We start from the raw sequence: 22,779 nt of genomic DNA, 5'->3' as shown, positions 1-22,779 counted from the left end.
TGGAAAAAAGGCGAGTTTGGGAAAATAAACCTCAAATACTAGGTTTTTGGGGTTGATAGAACAAATGAAGAGGGGTGAAAAATAGCATAATATTTAGCATTTAGAGATAACGTGTAAGATTTATATTTAACATTTAGGTTTAGATTTAATAATTACCGTTTACATTTAACATGTAAACAATTTTTTTACGGGAAAGTAAATATCACAAATTTCACAAATATTGCGTAAACATGATTTTAAATGCATTTGATTTGTCCATCACCATCTTTAGCATTGAAAATATGTTATCCTAAAACATTAAACAACACTTAGACAATGATACTCTACTTCAAAAGCACACAAAAACAGCATTAATATGCAGGGATGGAAAATAACGAATTACATTTACTCTTGTTACTGTAATTGAGTAACTTTTTTGTACTTCTACTTTTTTGAGTACTTTTTAAAATCTGTAATTTTATTTTTACTTAAGTAAATTTAGTTTCAAGTAACAGTACTTCGCTACATTTGAAATATATTCTGTTACAGAGTAAAATAAATCCCGCACGCAGACAGTCTGCTACATTTGTGCTATTGAATGTACTCTAGAGCTGTTGTAAGGATCAGCCAACAGAATGTGTATATGTCTATGGTCTGCTCTGCTGATTCATGTGACGTCACTCACATTGCTGTATTGTGACAAAGCGAGAGCGCTAAATTCGGATGGAGAGCAGGAAACTTGAGAATTTGCCGTCTGAAATCATCAAAATGCCCATGTTTTGTGGAGTTTACGGCTGCTCCAATCGTTCTAACCGAGAAAAGGAAAAGAGATTTTATAGAGTACCGAAGATTGACGTTCACAAAAGTGAGAAATGTAAAAAGCTCACAGAACGCTGCCATAAAAAGTGGATTTTAAACCAACGTCTGCGGTCAGGAAGAGCAGAGTCTGCTGATGCCCGTGTCTGTAGCAACCGCTTGATCAGAGATATGTTAGCGAGCTAACTTTGTTTTTCTGGCTGTGTTAATATAGCATATAAGTTGTGTGCGACTCAGAGCGGAGCATTGTGTGCATATTTCCTTTTATAACAGCTACAGAAGTTGTAGCCAATTGATCAGCAGTTTTGCACAATGATCATCTGATTTTAATTACAATTATTATTATTAATATAAAACTGTTTTTGTATTTTTTCCTCCTTCGGCTCATTCTACCTAGAATGTTTTATAGACTTTATATAACATACTGTATGCATTTCTTGCTTTCAGAGGTGATTTATTGTATGCTCGGACACATTGGATGTATTGACACAAGCACTTACCTCATATTTTGTTTTCATGCACGTTAATTTTGAAATGGTGTTCTCTAATAACCCCCCCCAAAAAAATAAAGTAACAAAGTAATGTTTACTCTGAGTACATTTTAAGTGAGCTACTTTTTACTTTTACTCGAGTAGATTTTTACACCAGTAACTTTACTTTTACTTTAAGTAAAATGTAATCAAAGTAACAGTACTTTTACTTAAGTAGATTTTTTTCTGTACTCTTTCCACCCCTGCTAATATGCATGTTGAAAGCAATTACAAACAGAACATCTTGGTATTCCAACTTTCCCAACTGCGCAGTTCAAGCCAATGCTCTGGTATGCTGTTTACACACTTCAGCTGACAAGTAACTAGTTGCACATCTTTCCTCCCTGACAGGCAGATATGCAAGGCCGACACATCAAAGTGCATCCCGGTGAGCTCATGCCGAGTGGGTAGGCTAAGTTGTGCTTGAAAAATATTTGTAACATCCAGTTGACAAATGTACATCTGGCACTTCCATCACCACAGAAGCATGCAGAACAGCTGCGTGAACCCATACCTCAGTAATTGACCTATCCCGTATCTGTACAGATTTAAGAGCGAACCCCAAAAACATATTGTTTTTGTAGTCCAATGGCTTTTAAGATGTATATCGCATCTGGACTTGTAGATAAATATATTCTAAGTTCTTTATATTTTCCCAACAGTTAACTGAATTTACACACACAACTTCCAAGGTGGAGCCTTGAAGATTCTCAAACTACCAAAGTTTTGTGGTACAAAAACAAATGAAATGAGCATCATTTAGTTTTTCTTGTAGATTCCCTAAGCTACGATGATCAACAATATTCCATTAAACCGCACTCTGTTTAACAGATACTAAAAATGAGTCAAATCACAAAACTCTTCCTCATCACTTTTGGTCTTGTAGTTTTAACTCGTACATATAGATAACACCAGAAGGATTTTTCATCTTTGAATTATTGCATCTCTTCTTGAAGAGGTTAAAGTGTGACGCTGACTTGTTTCTGTTGGTTGAAGCTAATCACTCCAAAGCTACTGCTTATCTTTTACACCATAAGCTGGAATGCATGGGAAAAGCAGGCAAACAAGCTCAAATAATTTGTGGCTCATCGCCCATGTTAGAATTCGTGAAGGCATTCACTACAGGCCAAATGCCAAAAGCATATTTTTTTTTTTAGGTCAAGGATTAACTCTGGGTAGACCAAATTGTTAATTGTGATGGTTGAATCAAATTCCAGCTCATTGTGCGTATTTATGGGAGGATTTCACTGTAGCCTACAAGCTAACGGTTTCAGATAAGCAAATTTAAATCACAGTGCTACATTAAGTACAGATAAGATATGTAGGGTAGCAAACCAAGATTGGATAAAAAACACATGTACTTAGTCATTTGATTTGATTTTAATAAATTAAATCAATTTATTTCTTTAGGTAAACAAATTAGCTGTGATGGAATATGTGATACGTTTATCAGCTTATTTTATATTTTTGTCAAACTTGATTTTATCTATGATTTCATATAAAACAATACTGTAAAATGCTGTTTAACTAAATCAATGCCGTCAAAATGTTTCCTGTATTAGATTAGTTAACCTGTTGTTTAAATCTTCAATGAATTGGCTGCAAGATGTATACAGAGTTATTTGATAGCAGGGCCAGAGGCACTAATACAAATGTATCTTATATTTAGGATTATGCAGCATTTAGTGAACCACATTGAAGAGACATTGGAGACTTTGATAACTAAGAAGGCAAATAAAATTGCAAATCAAAAAATAAAAGTAAATGAGTAACTTATGAAGGTCATCATTGCTGGATTTGATTCGAGCTAAAAGTAAACAAGATGAGTTTTATGTATTTATAGATAGGTTTCGGACGATTCATGTTTAATCTTTTCTAAACTCCAATAAAGACGCTGCAACTTGATGAAAAATAGCATCCCAGGAGTCAGTTTAAAGTCCTTTTTTTTGATTTCCAAAAAAGAGGACACTTGGGCCGACCTCGGTATACTCACATTACTCGACGTTTTCTTGAATCTACCTTGTAACGGATGATTGAAAATTTACCTTAACTGCCTACATTCTAAGTTTCTCCCAGTGGCTCCTTTGTTTTCAAGCCCTTCTCTGAACCTCCATGGAAGTTTTATAATCCAGGAGGATTTTTAATTAAATCCACCAGTATTTAGTCTCCTTTATTCCATCTTGGATTTTAATCTTTCTTCTCTTTTCCTCATGACAATTTCATCAAAACAAAGCAACATCTTTAATTATTCTGTCGTGTGCATAAAATTACTGTAAGGACATGATACTGGCTCAACTCATTTGCTTTCAGAAACTGCTGGAAATTCTCCGACAGAGCAAATATTAGCTGCGTTACGGTCATTTAAATTAAAGTGCTCCCCTAGATGCGTTCAGTGTCAGTGACATTTCCGGGAAAAAACGGACGTATGGTCACACTAATATACAGTACGTGTTGCATTCCCACCTTCTTTTACATTTTAGAATTTAAAAAAAATATTTGTGTCATGTTTTTTTAATGCCTTTCCTGAATCACTTTGAATGCCTTGTTGCTGAAATATGCTACATGATGTTGCCTTGCTTTGTTAGGACAATCAATAATTGTTATTGTTTGTTGTTCCTTGTGCTAGGAGGGCAGCACGTACCACAATTGTTTCAGGGAAAGTGTCAGTCCCAGTCTCCAAACTAATTTTCACACGACGGCGGCACAGAGCTAAAATAATTTATTTAAAACTACAGGCCAATAACAAAAAGGTTTGATAAAAAACGAATGAGGCAGTCGAGCACTGATCCAAAAAAAAAAAACAGAAAACTAACTACAAAATCAAAGCTAACCTTACTAATCAAGTTACAAAAAATAAAATAAAATTAAAAAAACAATACTCAAAAGAAATCTAAAGGCTTTGGACGCTGAGGAGCAGATTCTCAAAAGGTTTAATGGTATTAAAACGTGTGAAAACGTCACTCCACGCGCTAATAAGGAGTACAAAGCCCAGGTTATCAGGACTGCTTGTCTTCTCCGCGTCAGAATGCACCTTCATTCCATTTAGCGCGTTTCCCTCTTATGAATATGCATAGTGATTCATGAAATCTGGAACCGTTGGCAGTGATAGTATTAGTACAGAAAATAGTACAACTGAGAAGCAGGTGCAGACACTCAGTTGACATAAAACATAGCGGAGATTTGTGTGTGTGTGAGAGAGAGAGAGAGAGAAAGGAAAAAAGAGGTTCGCTGTGCACAGAGATGGATATATGGATATGACCATGGATCGATATTGCTTCGGACTCACTGCTCCACTGAGCTCCTTTCTCACCATGTTTTAACCGTCAAAGTCTCGTGTCGTGTTGATGTTAGACCAGAATCAGCAGATCAGATGCGTAATTTATGCATGATCACTGATGGCACAACGGTGACATATGAGAGTGTGCGTGACACAGCGCTGCTCAGACCTGCGCTGGATGATGGTCAGTAGTTCATCTTCAAAGAATGCAGACTGATTGACAGACTGTGTAGCTGTATTAACTCAGATCAGTGGTAGATCAATAGGACAGTGTCTGTCCAAATCTGCCTATTTTGTATGCACTGATCAGAGCAAAGTTACAGGACCAGACAGAGCACCCACATTAAGTGAGGGGGAGAAAATATCATTAGGCTTTAAAGTTGTTGTTTAAGAAATATATATTTTTATTTGTTTATTTAGTTTTCTACATTATTTAATGCCTGTGCAGCAGACAGAGAAGTCAATCTGTCTCAATCTTAACTTCCTTAAATGTCAGTGTACTTGGGCGCACTGACGTCTCCACATTAGTCCAACCCACGTTTGCAATCTGTGCAACAAAATTGGCTGGTCCACCATGTCAAATGCAGCACTTAGATCCAATAGAATGAGAACAGACACTTTTTCTGAATCAGTGTTAACCTTTCAACAAACACATGGTGCTGCTGTCAGAAGTTCCTCTCCTGTCAACTGCAGGCAGCTTTCAGCACCACCTGTGTACAAACAAAGATCCATTCGCTTGATAGGAGGCTATTTCCCAGGAATGGGTTCATGGCTCCCAGCCCTGTTTTTTCTCCCACTATTTTATAATCATGTCATCAAATATTAAAAAAAAATAAACAATGAGCTTAGGTTTTGGTAAGGCAGTAAAAGATGTCGTAAAAGCAACACTCATAAAATAATTTTTATGTAGTTAGCAGCTCTAGCATATTTACTTCATGGCAGTGTGAGCAGAAATCGTGTGTGGTTTAATGATATCTAAAAAATATCAATTTCTTGTGAAGATCTATAGCTGAACTTGCAGTTTTGGTATTAACTCGGACAAAGAGCTGCTTTTGTAAGACCTTTGCGCTCAATGTTGTCATCACAGCAACAAGTAAGGTATATATCTCAAATTCAGACCTTATTCACAGATGAAGACTAGCCTTGTCTGCTAGTAACCATGTTTTTCACCAATAGTCCTGTAGCCTACATGCTGCTAAAAACAGTATACTACTGAGTGAAAGCAAAAGTGAAATGAACCGTAACCAATAACCCTGGGATTGATAGGACTTAACAATGTCCTTCACTTGTGCTCTGTAGCAGAAAGTTAGCTGTGGCAAAGCTGAAGCTCTGCTAACTCCCTGTCCACTGTACAATGTGTTCACAACAGAGGTGTAAAGAGTACAGATATATCCTACTCAAGTAGTACTGTTACTTAATTGAAATTGTACTCAAGTACAAGTACAAGTAAGTCATACTGTACATACGACAAGTAATTACTCTCAGAGGAGACTAACGCTTTTTTCATCGCTCCCTCCTTTTTTTCTTGCTTGCTGCTCTTTGTTTTGTTTTTGTCTTGTCTTATTCTAATAGGAGCCTCTATCTGCATCCCGATCCTAAATCTAAATCATGGAAGTGATCAGCTGGTCAATCAACACTATTGGTCAGATTTCTCAACAAGGAGGACGGGCACTGCTGGAGCCCGTATGTCTTGTGGATGTGGAAGACGTCCACCAGATTGTAAATGTGATAACAGGTCTTCTGCTGATTGGAACTGGCATCTTCCTGATTTATTGCATAGTTCGGATTACGCTGGCAGCATTATTGGGAAGCCGCTAGTCATTGACGAAAGGGGCCGAAATCTCAGAACTCTTGGATGGAATCCACCATGGTGAACTTTTAAGGAGTGGAGAGTTCGTGTCAAGGGAAATGGCCACATTATTGGATTATTGGCTATGAATCATCATTCAGTCGGCCCCCTGAGACGAACAGCCTGTTGTCAAGGTTTGTTTTTTTCTCCACACTCTTCCATGGACGGTATGTTGATTCGACGCTCTGACCTTTCCCTCACTTTCCCATGAACACCTGGGATCTTTTTCTCGTCCCACGTCATCGGCATTGAGACAAACTGTGAGAGACTCAGTCTCAGAAAACAGGCAAACGCTCACATGATCACTCCCCCACACTTTCGCACACAACCCGTTTTTATCACCATCTCCTCTGGCCCCAACCCCTCCTCCTTCTCTGCAGATGGCAGCAGGAGGCAATGCCGTAAGGGCAGCGCCACCCTTTGGCTGACCTGTGAACTCCCCATCCTAAAAACCCATCCCCCTAGTCCTACCGTGCTCTTGTATTGAATTGAATGTTGTGTTTGTTGGTTGCTGAGGAGTTTTTTCATGATCCCAAACTCTGTCCCTCTCTACAAGGGCCTAGTTTGGTTTTGTCCTTTTTTTACCCATTGTTCCATATTTCTCATCAAAGAAAAGGAGCGCCGCCCACCTGCTGGCTGCTCCACAGTTCTCCCGTTCCTGTCCCCCCATGTTATATGTGATTGCCTTTGTTGGGATGTAACTGAAACTGAATTTCCCCTCGGGGATTAATGAAGCATAATCAATCAATCAATCAATCAAAAGTAGCTCAATCAAATAGTACTCAAAGTAAAAGTTACAAGTTACTTTCACCAGCCACGTTTATTTTTGATAATCTTGCCACGGTTCCCTTGCATACAGTAAATATCTTATGTATGAACTTAAAAAGAAAGAGACCAAATCTCCCACAATTAGAATTTAATTTATTTTCCACAAAGGCATCTGTATAAAATAAAAGGTTTGCCAAAATGTACAATTCTTTTTTAAATAATATAACACCAATGAATTCAATTCCAAATAATAAAAAAATTGTCATGCTGTAATAAAACATAAATGAATAACTAATAAATATTTTGAGAAAATAATCGACATTCCATGCTGTTTTGGTGCCGTGCATTACGTTTAATCTGATTGGTCGGCTATGATGTGATGCATTTGATTGTTGTCTGGTTATTTCATTTTTTGGTCGTTTCACAATGTCCGTTGGTCATTTTAAAACAAAAATTAATAATTAACTCTGTAACGGTTGGGTGTAGAAATGTAATGAATTACTTTACTTCTTTTAAGAAAGTACTTAAGTACAAGTGAAATGACTCATTTAGAAATATACTCAAAAAAGTACCCATAAAAGCCACTCAGTTACAATAATGTGAGTACTTCACAAGCCAAATATTAAGCACAGGAAAACCCAACAAGTAATGCATAGTGACTGCTAACCTTTTGTACTTCCCAATGTAATGATGCATATTAGGATGAATAGACAAATTGAGTGATAACAGCCAACAATCTGTCATCAAAAGCAGCATTAAAGGTCACTGCACAAAATTTGTTTATTATCATGACAAGATATGCTATCAGCCACAAACCTGCACAAAATGATGTGTTTGGCAGTCTCTACTATTCACATAACTGCATGTGCATCACAATCACACTCAAATTCTACATGACAACGCCTTCAGTTATATGCTTACATATTGTCTGCAAACATACTGCACAGAATGACAGGTCGGCAGACTCATATCTGGAATCTGTAGTTTGAAAACATAGTGTGTACACCACAGGGAATCTTGACATCTGGCAAAAAAATATTTCCATCACTATTTGATCAAAGCCATCACAGCTCCTGGAACATTGTGAGTCAGCATGCGTCACCTACCTGTCAAGAGGTGGTGGAGTTGCCCTCCTCTGCAGCCTGAAGTGTCCAATGGGCCGAAAGAGAGGTGACAAGTTTGGCCTTCATTACTGAAGAACATACAGAGAGTGCAGCCCAATGGCACTACTTTAAGAGGTTATGAAAAACCATTATTATATAACAACTTGGTGATGTCAAACATATCCATTATCTTTAGAAGTAAGAAAACTATGGTGGCTGAGAAGTGCAAAACAGTTATAACAAATGCCACAATAAATTAACATTTTTGAAAACAAATCAACACCAATATCTTAAAAAAAAACAAAAACAACTTTTACAAAAGTGTTTTGCGTCTTGTGTGTTTTTTTAATAAAATGAAATATGTAAATTTGTTTTTTAAAAAGGTTAATTTGTTTTGGTATTTCTAATACAGTGTTTTGCACTTTTCAGCCACTATAGAAACCAGACGTGAGACTTCAGGTCACTGAGTACATATGGATTTTGAGGTTCCCTTATCAGTGTAGCTGCAACGTATAACACTGCATAAAGCAGGTGTTTGCCTTTCCCTTAAGTATGGCTGACACATTACCTGTCTATGGGAGCTTTATAAATAAGCAATGCGTAGAGTCTTCCTTATTTTATGGTAAATACTTCTCATGCAGCTTTCTTCACCAAGCAGCACATCCCGCCTCACTGATGCAGTATCTCTCAGGACATGCCAGTCAGTGCTGACATTTCAAAAAGAATTACAATTTGCATCCTGTCCGTCAGCGCACGATATTTCAGCAGATTGTGACTAAGGCATCCATCACTGAGGCTCGGTTACAATAAATGAGATCACAGACCAATCACTTAGTTGCTAGACTAAGGAGAAGATGGAAGTGATAGCAGCAGAAATCACTGGGTTTGCTTATGTTTACTTGGATTTTCCCTCATTACATTCTGAGACGTTACCTGTCGAAGACGTTCATATTCATCCGTAGGTCAGAGTTGATATATTTAAAAAAAACAACAATCAGCCTATCATAAACACAGAGTTGGTGCAGTTCCTCTAGAGGGATACTTTGTGATGCATGGTCACTGGAAGAGCTCCAACTACTAAATCATTTCTTACTATTTCTATGTAGCTCTTTTCGTTGTTTGTTTCGGTTTCTAAAACTGCTGAGGCTCAACGAAGGTTCACTAATAACATAGGCGTGTGTAAATTCTTTGGAAGATGTGCTGACCTTAAACTTAAGTTGGTCTGTATAGTGACCTGCATTGGTTGTGTTACTAAACATATCATTTACTTAGGAGGTAGAAGTTCTTTGCCGGTCCCAGTCCCTTCCAGAACTCGAGGTTGCATCGTTGAGGAAGAGATTTTACTGTAAAAGAACAAATACATTTGGTCGTTGTTTCTAATAGTCATCCACACTACCGTTAAACTGCCTCAGGGCACAGTCCTGTGATTGAATAATGGTTTCTATCTATGCTTTGTATTACTATTATTAGTATTATTATTATTATTATTATTATCATTTTTTCATTTTATTTTTGGTCACTTTTCAAAACAGAATGTAATACATGGTTCCTACTTATTTTTTAGTAAAGGGCAATAACAAAACAAGGATTTCTATGATACATGCAAAATTAATATAATAACAATGAAAAAAGAGATTAAAAAAATGAAAGCAATACATCTAAAAATAGGTTATTAGCAGTGATTAAGAAAACCCTATATATTCTCAGTCTGAAGCTTCCTCTTTGTCTGCAGCATGGACAAAGCCAGCCCATCAACCAACATGAGGCTGTAATGGAAGCAGGGCAAGAAGCAAGAACCATATTAAAATGATCAATCAAGTCGAAAGTGAAAAAAGGCCATAACCACAGAGGTCAAATAGGATCTTTTCAATGAGTTTTTGTTGAACACTAAACAGTAGATGCAAGTTAGAGATATGGTCTGTGTTCGCAATGGCACTCTGCACTATACACCACAAACTCAATGAGTTTATACTGTCTAATATACTGTATACTGTAAGTTAGTATGATTAGGATGATGACCGTTCCCACTGTAGCATACTTCCAAGTTTCCCAAGATGCATTTCAAACCTACAATGACAAAAACCTGAAGCACACTGAGGCTAAATATCTCCATTGATTCTCCAAATTTGAAAGTTCTGAAAGCAGTTAAAGCGAGAAAGTGACCAAGTAGAATATCAACATGTGGTCATTTCCTCCAGAAAACTCATGAAAACACATTTCATGTCGACATTTCAGAGATTTTCGGAGAACCGCCATTGTGCTATGGACAAAACTTCCTATTTACAAAAGTGGTAAAAAAAACTAATGTAAGACAAGAAGAGATGCTTTTGTTTTGAAAGGGGATGTTTACCTTTTAGCTTGAAGCCAACCCCAGGAAGATTTTACGTTCCGCTCGCAATGCATCATGGTGCGGTTGAGTATGACTAGTGTGCCCACCGTGCATATTTAAAAAATGTCCGGATATAATATACATCCGGGTATTTCTCACGTAATCAATCTTTTCATACTATCTAATGTGAACGCACTACATACTAACTTTGACGCCAGACTTAGTATGAGTAGTACGTTAGTATGCGATTTCAAACACAGCCACAGTCTTGAAAACATGCACGACCCTCTCAAGATCCGTTTTAGTAAAAAGCATAAATGTTTCATCATCCAACAGCCAGCGATTTCTCAATTTCAGTTCAAGGCTGTGTGTTGAAACAGGTAGAATAAATTAAAACAAGTTTAGCTAAAGCATACACACAGCTGTTACCAGTTTGCTCTATAACAGTGTACCGGTACCTATTGCGTTCCTCAGCACTCTGAACAAGCCTCCTAAATGAATATTTGTCTTGACTGATTAGATCTGGCACACCAATGCCTGGAAGGCTGAAAAAATTCCTCACACATACACAAGCAGTGACTACAAATAATTCAAGGGGGCATTTTAAAGTATGGTGGAATCCAAGATGAACATTTGATCTCATATTCACTCTAATGTTTAGCCCTCATTCTGTCTATGAGCATACTTTTACCTTTCGGTGGTTTTGCATCATCAAACAGTCGGTGTGTTGCTCCTGTTATCAGCATGATGCCCGTCTGTCTCCATAGCATGGAGCACATTTGTAAAATGAAATTGAAGTAGGAGTGTGACATGCTTCTCTATTAAATCCTAATCCATTTTAATGGTTAGAAAAGCCTTGCACTTGGCATGTTTACACATCTAAATTCATCTATTATTAATTATTTTTTTGCTTTGTCAAAGCTTATTTGTGATAACACATTTGTGTGGACTTGAATCCATTACTGTAACACAGGGTGTAGCACAAGCCAATTGTTTAGTGTAAGCAGTGAGAACAAACAGGACAAAGACCCTCATGGACTTATGGAGATTGTCCTTTGTCTTTCTCTACGTGTGCATGTGTGAAGGAAATCCCTACTTTCCAAAATACTCAGAATGAGCAGTTCTCAAAGGAATTTCCTTATCACTTTTCCCCTCCTCGCTGTTTGCAGCTCTTGCAGGTTTTTCCCCATCTGTGCATGCCTCCATCCGACCACTCTGTTGCATATGCATTGAAAGGTATACAAAGAAAGATTGTGCTAAGATGTGCTGTGCTGCACAGAGGTGGTGATGGGACGAAGGTTTGTTGGAGGTTCTCATCAGAGCTTGGACAATACAATGAAAGGTCGTTCTCCCAGAGGCAGAGTTAAAGATCTCTGAAGGAGTGGCAAAGGAAGAACCCGTAGGGAGCCGAGCTGGAAATAATTCACTGGCCACCATCGTTTCTCCACTTAAACCTTCAATATGTTTTCTGTGAGAACATAGATATTGGACCATATTTAATCAAGGTTTAATACTGCTGGCTTTTTGAAAAGCTGAATCAATAATTCATATGAGTTTTAATATCACTGCAAAAGCAGAAAATGGGCCATTTTAAAGCCCGAATCCTTATTTTCTATCTATTAATAATCAGAAGTAGTAGGAAATTTAATAACAGCAGTGACAGAAACATTTCTCAAAAGGATCCCACAACAATACAACTGTCGCACTGTTTAGCTTAGTGGGGTTTTTTGTGAGTTGCTTTAATAATATAGGATTCTGTCTTTGGTTTATAGATTCGTTTCCTGTGGTTTTTGTTTTGTCATTTTTTTTTCTGTAGGGTTTGTGGCATTGATTGAATCAATTTCAGAATTTTAATTATTATGGATTTTACTCAATTTAAGTTTTTAAATAGTGAAATAGTTAACATATTTTAAAGTTATGTACCTATGGTCTGCACCAGACTCAAATTTATTAAACTTTTTTATTTTGAGCTCATGAAGTTTTATGATTGATTGAGTAATTTCAGGGTTTTTAGTCACTGTCAGTTTTAGTTTGTCTTCTGTCAGTTTGTATCCCAGTTTGTCTGTGTGTTTTTTTTCATCTTGTCAGCTTATCCTTAGCTTTGTTTATTACCTTCAGATTGTCTGCCCCTCATTGCTTTTTATCACTGCCTGGGTTGTGATTTGTTGATTTACTTCATCCTTCTTTTGTTTGTAATTGAGTTTGTTGTTTGCACTTAAAGGTCCTACCCACAATATTATTTTATTAGATAAAATCATGTGTATGTGGATGCTTCATAGATCAATGAATGGAACAACGTTTATTCCAAAAAGAAAGGGAAAAGGTGGAAATTGCCAATGGAAAGTTTAGCTCAATGCATTGTGGGATGTGGAGTCCCACAAATAGACGTGTTTTTGCTTCATTCTTGCTGTGATTTTTTTGCGTTGAGTGTTTAAGGATAAGATGACAACAAACTCAAGTGGCAGTTTCAAGCAAATGATCTTTGATTTATTGATCAATTAGGCATGGATTTATCAGATGTGTATCTATCTTTGCACTCTGGATTCTGCCACCTCACCACCTTCACAGATTGGACGGACAACACATTTTTTTTTAGTTTTAGGTATAGATAATCACAGTTCTATGCAGAAATTAATTTGCTCCAGAGAAAACTCGTGGGATCTCCGCACGTGAAGAGAAGCATTAGTAATGAACATGACTGTAGAGCCCTGTGACCATGTCTAATGGAAGGCAGCTGTTGGACTAATGGAGGTCAGCAGCTTTACTTTTAACTCCATCACCTGCCTTCACTTCACTTACCTCCATCCTTTTGTCGTCTACCTTTGACCTCTGCAGCAGATCAGTCACATCTGATTTGTCACACAGTCAGATTATCTACGTAAAGAGCTGAGCATAAACAATGGTCACGGTTACATCATGTTTTTTTAAAAAGAAGATGAAATAATTCTGATTTTAAGTATTCTGCTTTGTATTTACATGGAAATAGTAATTTTCCAATTGAGGTTTACATAGCAACATGTCCATGCAATGTCCATGCTTCTAAGGCTCATATTAAATAAACAGTCTCGACTCGAGTCCCGCTTGCTTAGGGCGGCCATCTTGGATTATGTCGTCATTAGCGCGTCATTAGGTCGAGCATGCGCAGAACGACTGGATTGAATTGAAAGCGGAATTAAACGTTTACAAGTTCAAGGAATAAACCAGCCACTTAATTTGGATTTAAGTTTAATTCAGATTTTCATTCAGAATTAGGTGTTTACAAGGTCAGTTTAAAGAAGATTTAGTTTTTTATTCTGAATTAAAAATCTATTGTAAATGTGGCCATTGGAAACAAGACACTATGCTTTAAAAGATATTTTTGGTCTTTTAGTGCAGGTAATACCTTACCTTACCTAAGTTAAGCATGAAATGTCAACCATGTTTGTTGCAGAAATACTGTAATATTGCACCTGCAACCAAATACAGATTTAACGTATCACTGCAAGGAGTGGTAAAGGTATAATTTGTACTTTCAACACTCGTGTTTATTGATTAAGAAATATTCTCCAGATTGCGTCACGTTACTTCTCAGGCCGGCCAAATGCTGCTCCATCTACTGGACCTCCAGCCAGCGGAAAGTAACTCAGCTTCTGGAGGATCACAGCATGTCGGTGACCCACAGCAGGTTTCCTGAAATCTGACTTGGTAATTTGAGTACGTCTCACAGCCAGCCTCCAGGCCTGGACTCTCGTCTCTCAGAGCCTTTCATTAACAATTGAAGCACAAGATTTCAGACATCTTTCTAAGAGCATTTAGATTATTGATTCGAGAGCCCCTACTTGTGTGTTGTGGCTATAATTGCATTGATCGGAAGGTGCAGGAGTTAATATTGTAATGATTTTATTGCTTTGGAAACTAAACCCAGAAATGTTATTGTTTGATAGTGTTTCACATTGTCAATAATTTCTATTAAATATTTAGTGTTTTTTTATTCAATACCTGTTGCATTTATAGTCCAGTTATAGCACAGCTAGTGGGGTCTAGTTGTATGAAAGGCAATAACCAGTAATAAGCCTTGTCCATGATGTGATGAAAATAAATAAAGAAATAAATCTATTTCAACCACTGAAATTACCTTGAAAACAGACTGAAAAATGTTCCTCCAACTAAATACAGAAACTAAATCCAATTATAATAGAGCATTTTTTTTTTCAGTTTGTTAGGTAATGCTGAAAAAAATAAATCTATTGTATAGGTTTGTCACAATGGGTTTTTATGTTTATATACAGTAGCTTACATTATGCAATATTAGCATGCAACCAAATGTGCCAATCTGTGACATGAGCATCCTACACCACATGTTTATGCATCAGGGAAATGTTGAAGATATAATTAACCTTGGGTTTATAACTTCATAAATGCACTTCACCGATACGTGTTCAAAAATGTAGCTTGCAAAGTAGGTCAGCAAGGCTAATGAGTGAGGTGCATCTTGACCTAAACAGCTAAAAAAATAAAAAATCATCATTAGTATAATCCTCATGTGCACAACTATGCCATGATGAGCAATTAAATATAGTGGATGGAGCTATATGTCCTGATTTTCTACTCTGACGTGAAACCATGGATGCACTGTACGCCACCTGCTGCTTGTTGATGTTTTTAATGAGAATCTGTTTTTTTATGCATCAGCATGATCACCATAGCACCTCAAGCTGTGCAACCCCCTGTAGTATGCTGTCCTGCTGCTTCGCTTAGACACGCCTGATTATAAAATATAAAACTGTTGCCAAACGTCTGCCGATGGCGAATAATCTATATATGTACTACAAACTATCAGTAATACAAATGTAGACTATTAGCACATGATTAGCTTTACTTCAGATGGTAGTTGATTCATCTACATCTCTTTGAACATAATGATATCTTTCTTAAAGAGTCTTTGGAGAGACTCAAACGTTTTGCTTTCAGCTGACATAAAACTCATCTCACCACTATTGTTTTCAGTGTACTTTATTGTTCTAAAACCGATTTTTGTCAGATAACTGGTACCTTTAATTTAGTCTGATTTTACCAACCATGGTACCTCATGGTTCGCCTGGAAACCATCCTGATATTAGTATTATTCAATGTTTAATACAGGTAATTAGTCTGGAAGCACTCACCAGGAGTTCTGGGGGGCTGAGCGGGGCGGGACCAACATGCCGCAGACTATCCAATGAAACGAAGAGTGGATGTGATGACCATAGCGCGACAAACTAAGCCGGTTCCCTAAACAGACAAAAATGGTGTGTAGTATGGTACAGACTTACAGTTTTAAAGCCTCTTCTTGTTGTGGTTTCAACAATATATCCAGGTCTTTTAAAACGGAGGAGAGCGCAGCGACGAACGGCTTCTCGGTGGCGGGCGCCATGTTTGTTTTGACCCTGCTTGGCGCAGGAGATATGACGTTCTTTCTGTACGGCTCTGATTGGCTTGGTTTCTTTCAAACTGAGGAAGTGAACAGAAACGCTTTCTTACAAAAAGTAAGGAAGTGGGTGTGGCTTGTCGCCAAGCTATACCTCACCGTACATATTACTGAGAAAAGTCCTGCTAATTTCTGCCATTTTCGTAAGTAAAAGTGTTATTGATTAAATATCAAAATTTAAAAAAAAACTATTTGAAACAGTGAATTCATTGGACAATTCCTCTGAATGGGAACACTTTTGAATGCCTGCTCTTAGTCATGACTTCGAGGGGTACGTGACTGAGTGGTTATACTGACTCCGAGGAGATATCATGAGGGATATACTGACTCCGAGGAGTAACTGTGATACCTATTCAGCATTCTAAACTACACTGAAACAATGGTTGAAAACTAGCCAGACATGCACTCACATTTAGATTATTCACTTTTTTCCTTGGGCCTCAAAGTCTTAATCGTAACCTATATGTTACTTGTCTATGGTCTACTTGTAATGTGTAATGTCCTGTGATTTATGTATTCTTTGTATCGTGTCTTGTTGAATGTCTACTGTACTAACCTGCCTTAGGACAACGGATGAAAATCAGCCAATGTGCTATTTACGTTGTTGCTCTACGCTGACATGTTGATGAATATGCATTGTCCCAATTCAAATAAATAAATAAATAAAGACATGAATAATACTGTTTCCGAATGGTTCAGCTCATGCTTCCTCACTTGACTTTCCTTAGGGAAATGCAGTTCGTCTCATTAGCTTTCATTTTTCACTTTGGACACTGCAGTTACATTCCAAATTCAACTATGTTGGACTGTGATTGACATGGGAGGAACTCGGCAGTGACTCATCCAGAAATATATCATATCTCTAGGCGGCCAAGTGGTCCAAACACACGTATTATGACAACAAGTTTGCGAGGTCAAATCAAGCTGTGAAACTTTCTTATCTTCGGGGAACTATTTTTCAGCCAGCCCTGTGTGTCTATTCCAGCTGTGTGTAATAGAACATGGTTCTGATGCAAAACCCATCTGTCCAGCTGTGATGATGCTCATTTATACAGCACGATTCTAATTACTTGTTGGCCCATGCAATGACTTTTCATTACATACATGTGTCAGTAAGGATCCATATTACAAGACAGGAAAAGGGGTGAAAGTGATGTTTGGAGCTTTCACATGATACACATATGAATGAAAATATACAATTTGTAATCACTACAAGGACACCTACGTACATGCACATGTTAGCAAGATGATGAGTCCATAATTCGAAGTCACTGAGCAACAAACACTGAATATAATCAGTAGTCAGACTGCACCCCACACCTCCCAACCCCCCAACATTCCCCACTGTTTTTCAATTTTTCAAAAGCATCAGCTCTGGCTGAGATGAAAGATTTTCTCATTTTAAACACATGGCAATTTTACTGTCTTCTCTGTCAATAAACTGTGATTACAGCTGTGTTTCATAGCCCTTATTTCACTGATCTGAACAGTGATTGGCGTGATGTCAGCTCATTGCTTTATACCAACTGATGAGTAAGTCCCAAAAAGGATATAGAGCTCAATGGGCTGGAAAAAGGAGCTAATGAATAATTTAAAACTGCACATGAGATTTTATCAGTGCGCCTGCGTACGTGACATCATTTATTCACACAGGTGAATTAAATAACATGGTTATCAACACGTTTTTGTATGAGTAACAATGCCACTGAATGATTCTCCAGCAGAGAGAATGAACCTTTGACTGATCTTTATGCTATTTCTCTAAATTAATCTAGACTTTTAAAGATTTTGATGTGTTAATGCATATTTGTTGTCCTTCATTTCATTCTCATCGTTTTTCACCATTGAAACTTCAACGTTCTCCGTCACCAGAGACCAAACCAATTCCAAATCGTGGCCACGTATCACTCTCTTTCATCCGCACAGACTCAGCAATAAGTTTAAGAACTTCAAAGTTATCAACAACTCCCTCGCTTGTCACCTTATCATGATGCATGAAATGACTTTTCCTGTAACAGTTTCAAAAAGAAAACTAGTACCCAGAACTCTACTACACTGCTGCCTGAACGTAATACAATTGTGGTGACGGCATTCAATAAGCAGCTCTTGTTGTGACATAACTTAGAAACGTTTACTTCCAACTTTCAGCTCTGTCACACTTATAGGCACACGTCTACTCCCTCTGTTCACTTTTATCTTTATAGTATCTGCATACCGGGATGTTTTCTCCAAAATATTCTCTCTACACGTGACCGTTCAGGCTAATGATGCTCACATATATGCAAAAATTGTAACCTTGATCTATTACTTGCAATAAAAAAACATGCATAGTTGCCATGAAAACTTATAACTACAACGACAAATGCAGACATTGCAAAAAAACAAAACAAAAACAAAAATAGTCAAAAGCAGCTTTTCACGATAGATAGATATTTGTTCTTGGCTGTCCTCAAAAATATACAACACATTCATTTTACCCAAAAATGTTATGGGCTGAAAAAGTAACTGCTTATCGGAGCCCATCTCCAAACAGCATTATATAGAAAACAATAGAAACAACTCAATAACAGCGGTATTCATCAGCTTATCAACTTGTGTCTCTATAGGAGCAACATATTTTGTACATCGTTAACAGAAATACATGTTCTTTTAACATTTGTTCTAAATTTGCTTTTTTCAAAAATATAAACCCCTCTTAAATTATGTTTTTCTTCTCTTAGTTTAAAAAGTGATATAATACCCAAAGGAAAGCTTTTATTTTTTACTTGGAATAAAATCTCTAACAACACTTTTAAGTTTTATTGTTCTAGATCGTTTAAACAGTTTGTTAGTAGGTGTCCGGAATTCCACTTCATGTATTATTCTTAATGCTCTCTTTTGTAATTTGATTAATGAATCTATATGTTTTACATGTATTACCCCAGCTTTCTGAGCAATGGAATGTTTCCATTCCATTCAACAGCACAAGTAACCCTCTATTTTACTCATCTCACTACTTCATTGTCAGTAATGACCAAACAGAGTCACTTTTTTCATCAATAGTTACTGATATACAAGACTTTAGGTGAACAGTTTAAGTAATCATATTCATGTTTTCATTCAAAACTAATTTGTAAATGTTAAAACGAGTATTTGTATTTGTCTCGAGTTGAATGGAACCTTTTGTAAGTGGAGCTCGTCCTGCATCAGTCATTTCTCGGCGTAAACCAAAATAACACAATATTTACATGAAAACAACTTTGTACCTTTATGCTCCCTAAGCACTGATGTATTGTGGGAATGGGTTTTGTGACCCGCTGCTGTCCAGGAATACAGGCTTTGATTGGTAGCAGGTCATGTTTTACATTCACTGCAAGATAATGTGCATATTCTTCTGATGCTTTTTGTTTTCCCGAGAATAGAAAATGGGAAATTGCTGAAGGGCCTGCATACCGTACCCTAATTTATAACAAACACAGTCAGAGTTAGAGATCGATCACAATTTGTTTTGTGTATTCAAAGTATGCCTTGAAATCCAAAGCATTCTAAAGCAGTGTGTGTGTGAGTGTGTGTGCTTACATCCATAATAATATCCAAGCGCGGCATAAGTCAAAACAATCCTTTTACATATGACAGACCGTAGGTATAGAGTGTGACTACCCTGTGGGGACTCGAGGGCCAGTAATCACTTTCTAGGCTCTCTATATTAAGCAAGCACACAGGAGTGAAGTAAATGCATTGGTAATGAGTCAGAGGAAAGTAGCCTATGCAGCTGTATAGGAAGGGGAGGTGGTAGAGGTGGTACAGAGCTCAGAGCAGCCTTGAGCAGGCCAAGATTCCTGTGTACGGGTGTTTTTCAGCATTGGGACCAAATGCATTTACTGCAGATTGCCTTACAGCTTGTAAATGTAAATGTTCCATGCTCCGCTTTCAGATTCCTGATGTGTTTCAGAGCTTTGATAGCCGACCATCAGCTATGCCAGAACCACCGTAGGTGCTGCTGACCTTTGTAACAGGAATCTAAGGAAAATGTTGCTTCTCTCAGGTCTGGTGATCGGCTTCTCTATGAGTCCACCCATCCTTGACAACGCCGCAGAGGAACTTGTGATTCCAGTCCACAAAACCCTCACTGTTACCTGCAGGTGTGTGTTTGTGTTTGAATTGTATTATGTCATATTGAATAGGACAAAAATGACAACAACAAAAAATAATGCTTCACAGACTCAAAAACACAGTTTGATGCTTTTACTGCAGTACAGAGTGGGCGACTTTTATCACAGCGGGGGTCCACATTATCAAAGTTCATGACAGCATTTCAAATAATCACCAGTTGAAATGCTGACTTTTTTGTCATATTTTTGTTGTCATTTAGTGTGTTTTTGGAGTCCTTAGTCATAGTTTTGTTTTGTGTTTTGTGTGTTACAAGTTATTTTGTTTGATTTGTATACAGAATTTACTGTTATTTTTGTATGTTTTTCTAGCTATCGTGCATTTTTGTTGTCATGTTTTTTTTTTTTTTTTTTCCGTATTTCTTTGGTGACATTTGCGTTTACTTTGGGGACCACATAAAATAAGCACCCATGCGGTCCCGAGGCCGCCGGTTGCCCATGTCTGCTCTAGTAAATTGCCAAAACTAAGATGTTGTACCTCTAAACCAGTTGTCCTAATCAGTTTATTGATTTGTCAGATTTTTATGAAATAAACTAGAATGAATACACGCAGACACTGAGGGCCTGTGCTACGACGCTTTTTAAATATATCCAGGATGCCTCTCCGTTAGCGGGCTTTACCTTACCAAACATTCTCCGTCACAGAGCACCTGTACTACGAAGCTGCTTAATAATGTTAATTATTGGACAATAAACAAAGAGTGCTCTAATCAGTCACTTTAACTTTATTACTACAGAGGCTACTCCCACAGATGGGGATGTGGGTGCAAAGTTTGCTCCGATGCCTCTACTGAACCCTGTGAAAGGAACAGTCGGCATTCATAAAATTCAGTAAGCTTACAGCAAAAGGTGGACATTATTTGTGTTTTATAGCCAACAGCGTGCATGAATGAATCCAACTGTCTGTGGATACGAGAGCGCCCGACACAGGCTTCATCAGCTGACTGTTCGTCGGTCCATCAGATAAAAATCTATATCTTTCCGATAGGATGTCATCGGTAAATGAAATGATTGCATTCATTCCTAAGCACCGCTGTCAGATCTAAGAATCATCTAAGAATGGGCAGGTTATTTTATATTAGAACTGATTGATCAGCAGGCAGTGCTTTAATACTCGCTCAGATGTTATCCAAGAATAAAGACCTACTCCTGACCAGGTTAGCTGTTCAGTTTAAGTTACCATGGTAATTTACTCCGGTAAGAAGTTAACCAGTGTCGTACAGCACACATGGATTAAATCCCAGATGTTAGCACGATAAGAGGAAATCTTTAAGTTACTTTTGTAAACCCGGTTCTATGAGTAATATGAGTGAGATGTCTTATTATGGGACGTCGCCTCTGCTACATTTCCCAGAATACCTATTTCACTTTGCCAATCCTGATTGGCCGGTGAAGCACATCAGTTCGATGAGAAAACCTTCCACATCCTATAAAAGGAGGGGACGAACAGGTGCGTTTGTCCGCTTTTACATTACTGTCCTGATGTAAGCAGATTCCTGCCCCCTGGGCTGGTGACGCTCTGTAAGCATGACTGCACTACGAGAGTTTCCACATTCCATAGTGAAACAGCTCACAAAATATTATGAAATAGAACTCTAGGTTACTTTTATAACCCGGGTTCTATGAGTAATATGAGTGAGATGTCTCACCAGACTGCCCTTCTTTCTCGAACGAGGAGAAGAGGTTTGCTTACTAAGAATGACCCGCACCTGTTCATCCCATAGTGAAACATCTCACAAAATATTATGAAATAGAACCAGCTTGGTAGTACAGGCCCTGAATGCAACACAAAAACTACAAGGCTTGCTGTAAATCGCAAAACAGCACGACTCAACCAGCTAATATATCTTTCCATGGATTTTAAATATGATAAAATAAAGTAACATTTTAACTTAAATTTTGTTCAAACAAATGGAAAACAAGTCTTCTTTGCACCTCATCGAGATTCACAAAACAGTATCTTGTTGAGAAATGCTGTTCTAATCTGATCTTGCAATGGTAAATAGTTATTGGGGAGAAATGAATTCCCAAGGAGTGATGCTTTTCCACAATTGAAGAGGGCAGATCACTGACTCGAAAAAAGCTTATCTTTAAAAGACAAAATGTGTGTGCATAGTAAGGTTTTTTTTTAAAGGTCTTCAAATAAGTACATTTAGAAACAAAGAAGTGAGCCTGAGATTGTCTTTCTATATGGGTATAAGGACTGTTTTGCCCTATTTTTTCTTTATAATTAAGTTTCGGTAGAAATTTACTGGGATTTAAGAGGATAAGTTGATGTAGGAGATGAAAGCATGTATGAACAGGAGAGCCTAAATGAAAAAAACCTTTTAATGTTTCTCTAATGAAACCATACAAATGTAAAATTATTACAACCATGAGTTTAGTCTAATTTAATTTCAGTCAGCAACTTTTATATGTAGAGTGTGACATTGTGCATTACCATATGAATTCTTTGTATAAAGTACTGGTGTTGAAAAGTGAGAACGGTTACCCATTCCTGAGGGTAGTTGTTCTCCTGTGCCTTTTAGACTGAA

General features: G+C 37.6%; 1 protein-coding gene across 1 annotated transcript in view; it reads left to right on the top strand.

Moving 5' to 3' along the window:
* Nucleotides 1-22,779, top strand: part of flt4 (fms related receptor tyrosine kinase 4) — a 99,018-nt gene that overhangs the window by 21,958 nt on the left and 54,281 nt on the right. The window contains exon 3 of the mRNA XM_028460419.1: nucleotides 20,122-20,218. Within this exon, the coding sequence (XP_028316220.1) occupies nucleotides 20,122-20,218 (97 nt within the window). The remainder of the gene's footprint in view (nucleotides 1-20,121; nucleotides 20,219-22,779) is intronic.

Source organism: Gouania willdenowi, chromosome 10 (assembly GCF_900634775.1).
Source record: "Gouania willdenowi chromosome 10, fGouWil2.1, whole genome shotgun sequence".
NCBI classification, from domain to species: domain Eukaryota; kingdom Metazoa; phylum Chordata; class Actinopteri; order Blenniiformes; family Gobiesocidae; genus Gouania; species Gouania willdenowi.
The sequence above is the reverse complement of the archived record's forward strand: the minus strand, read 5'-3'. Positions and strand labels throughout refer to the sequence as shown.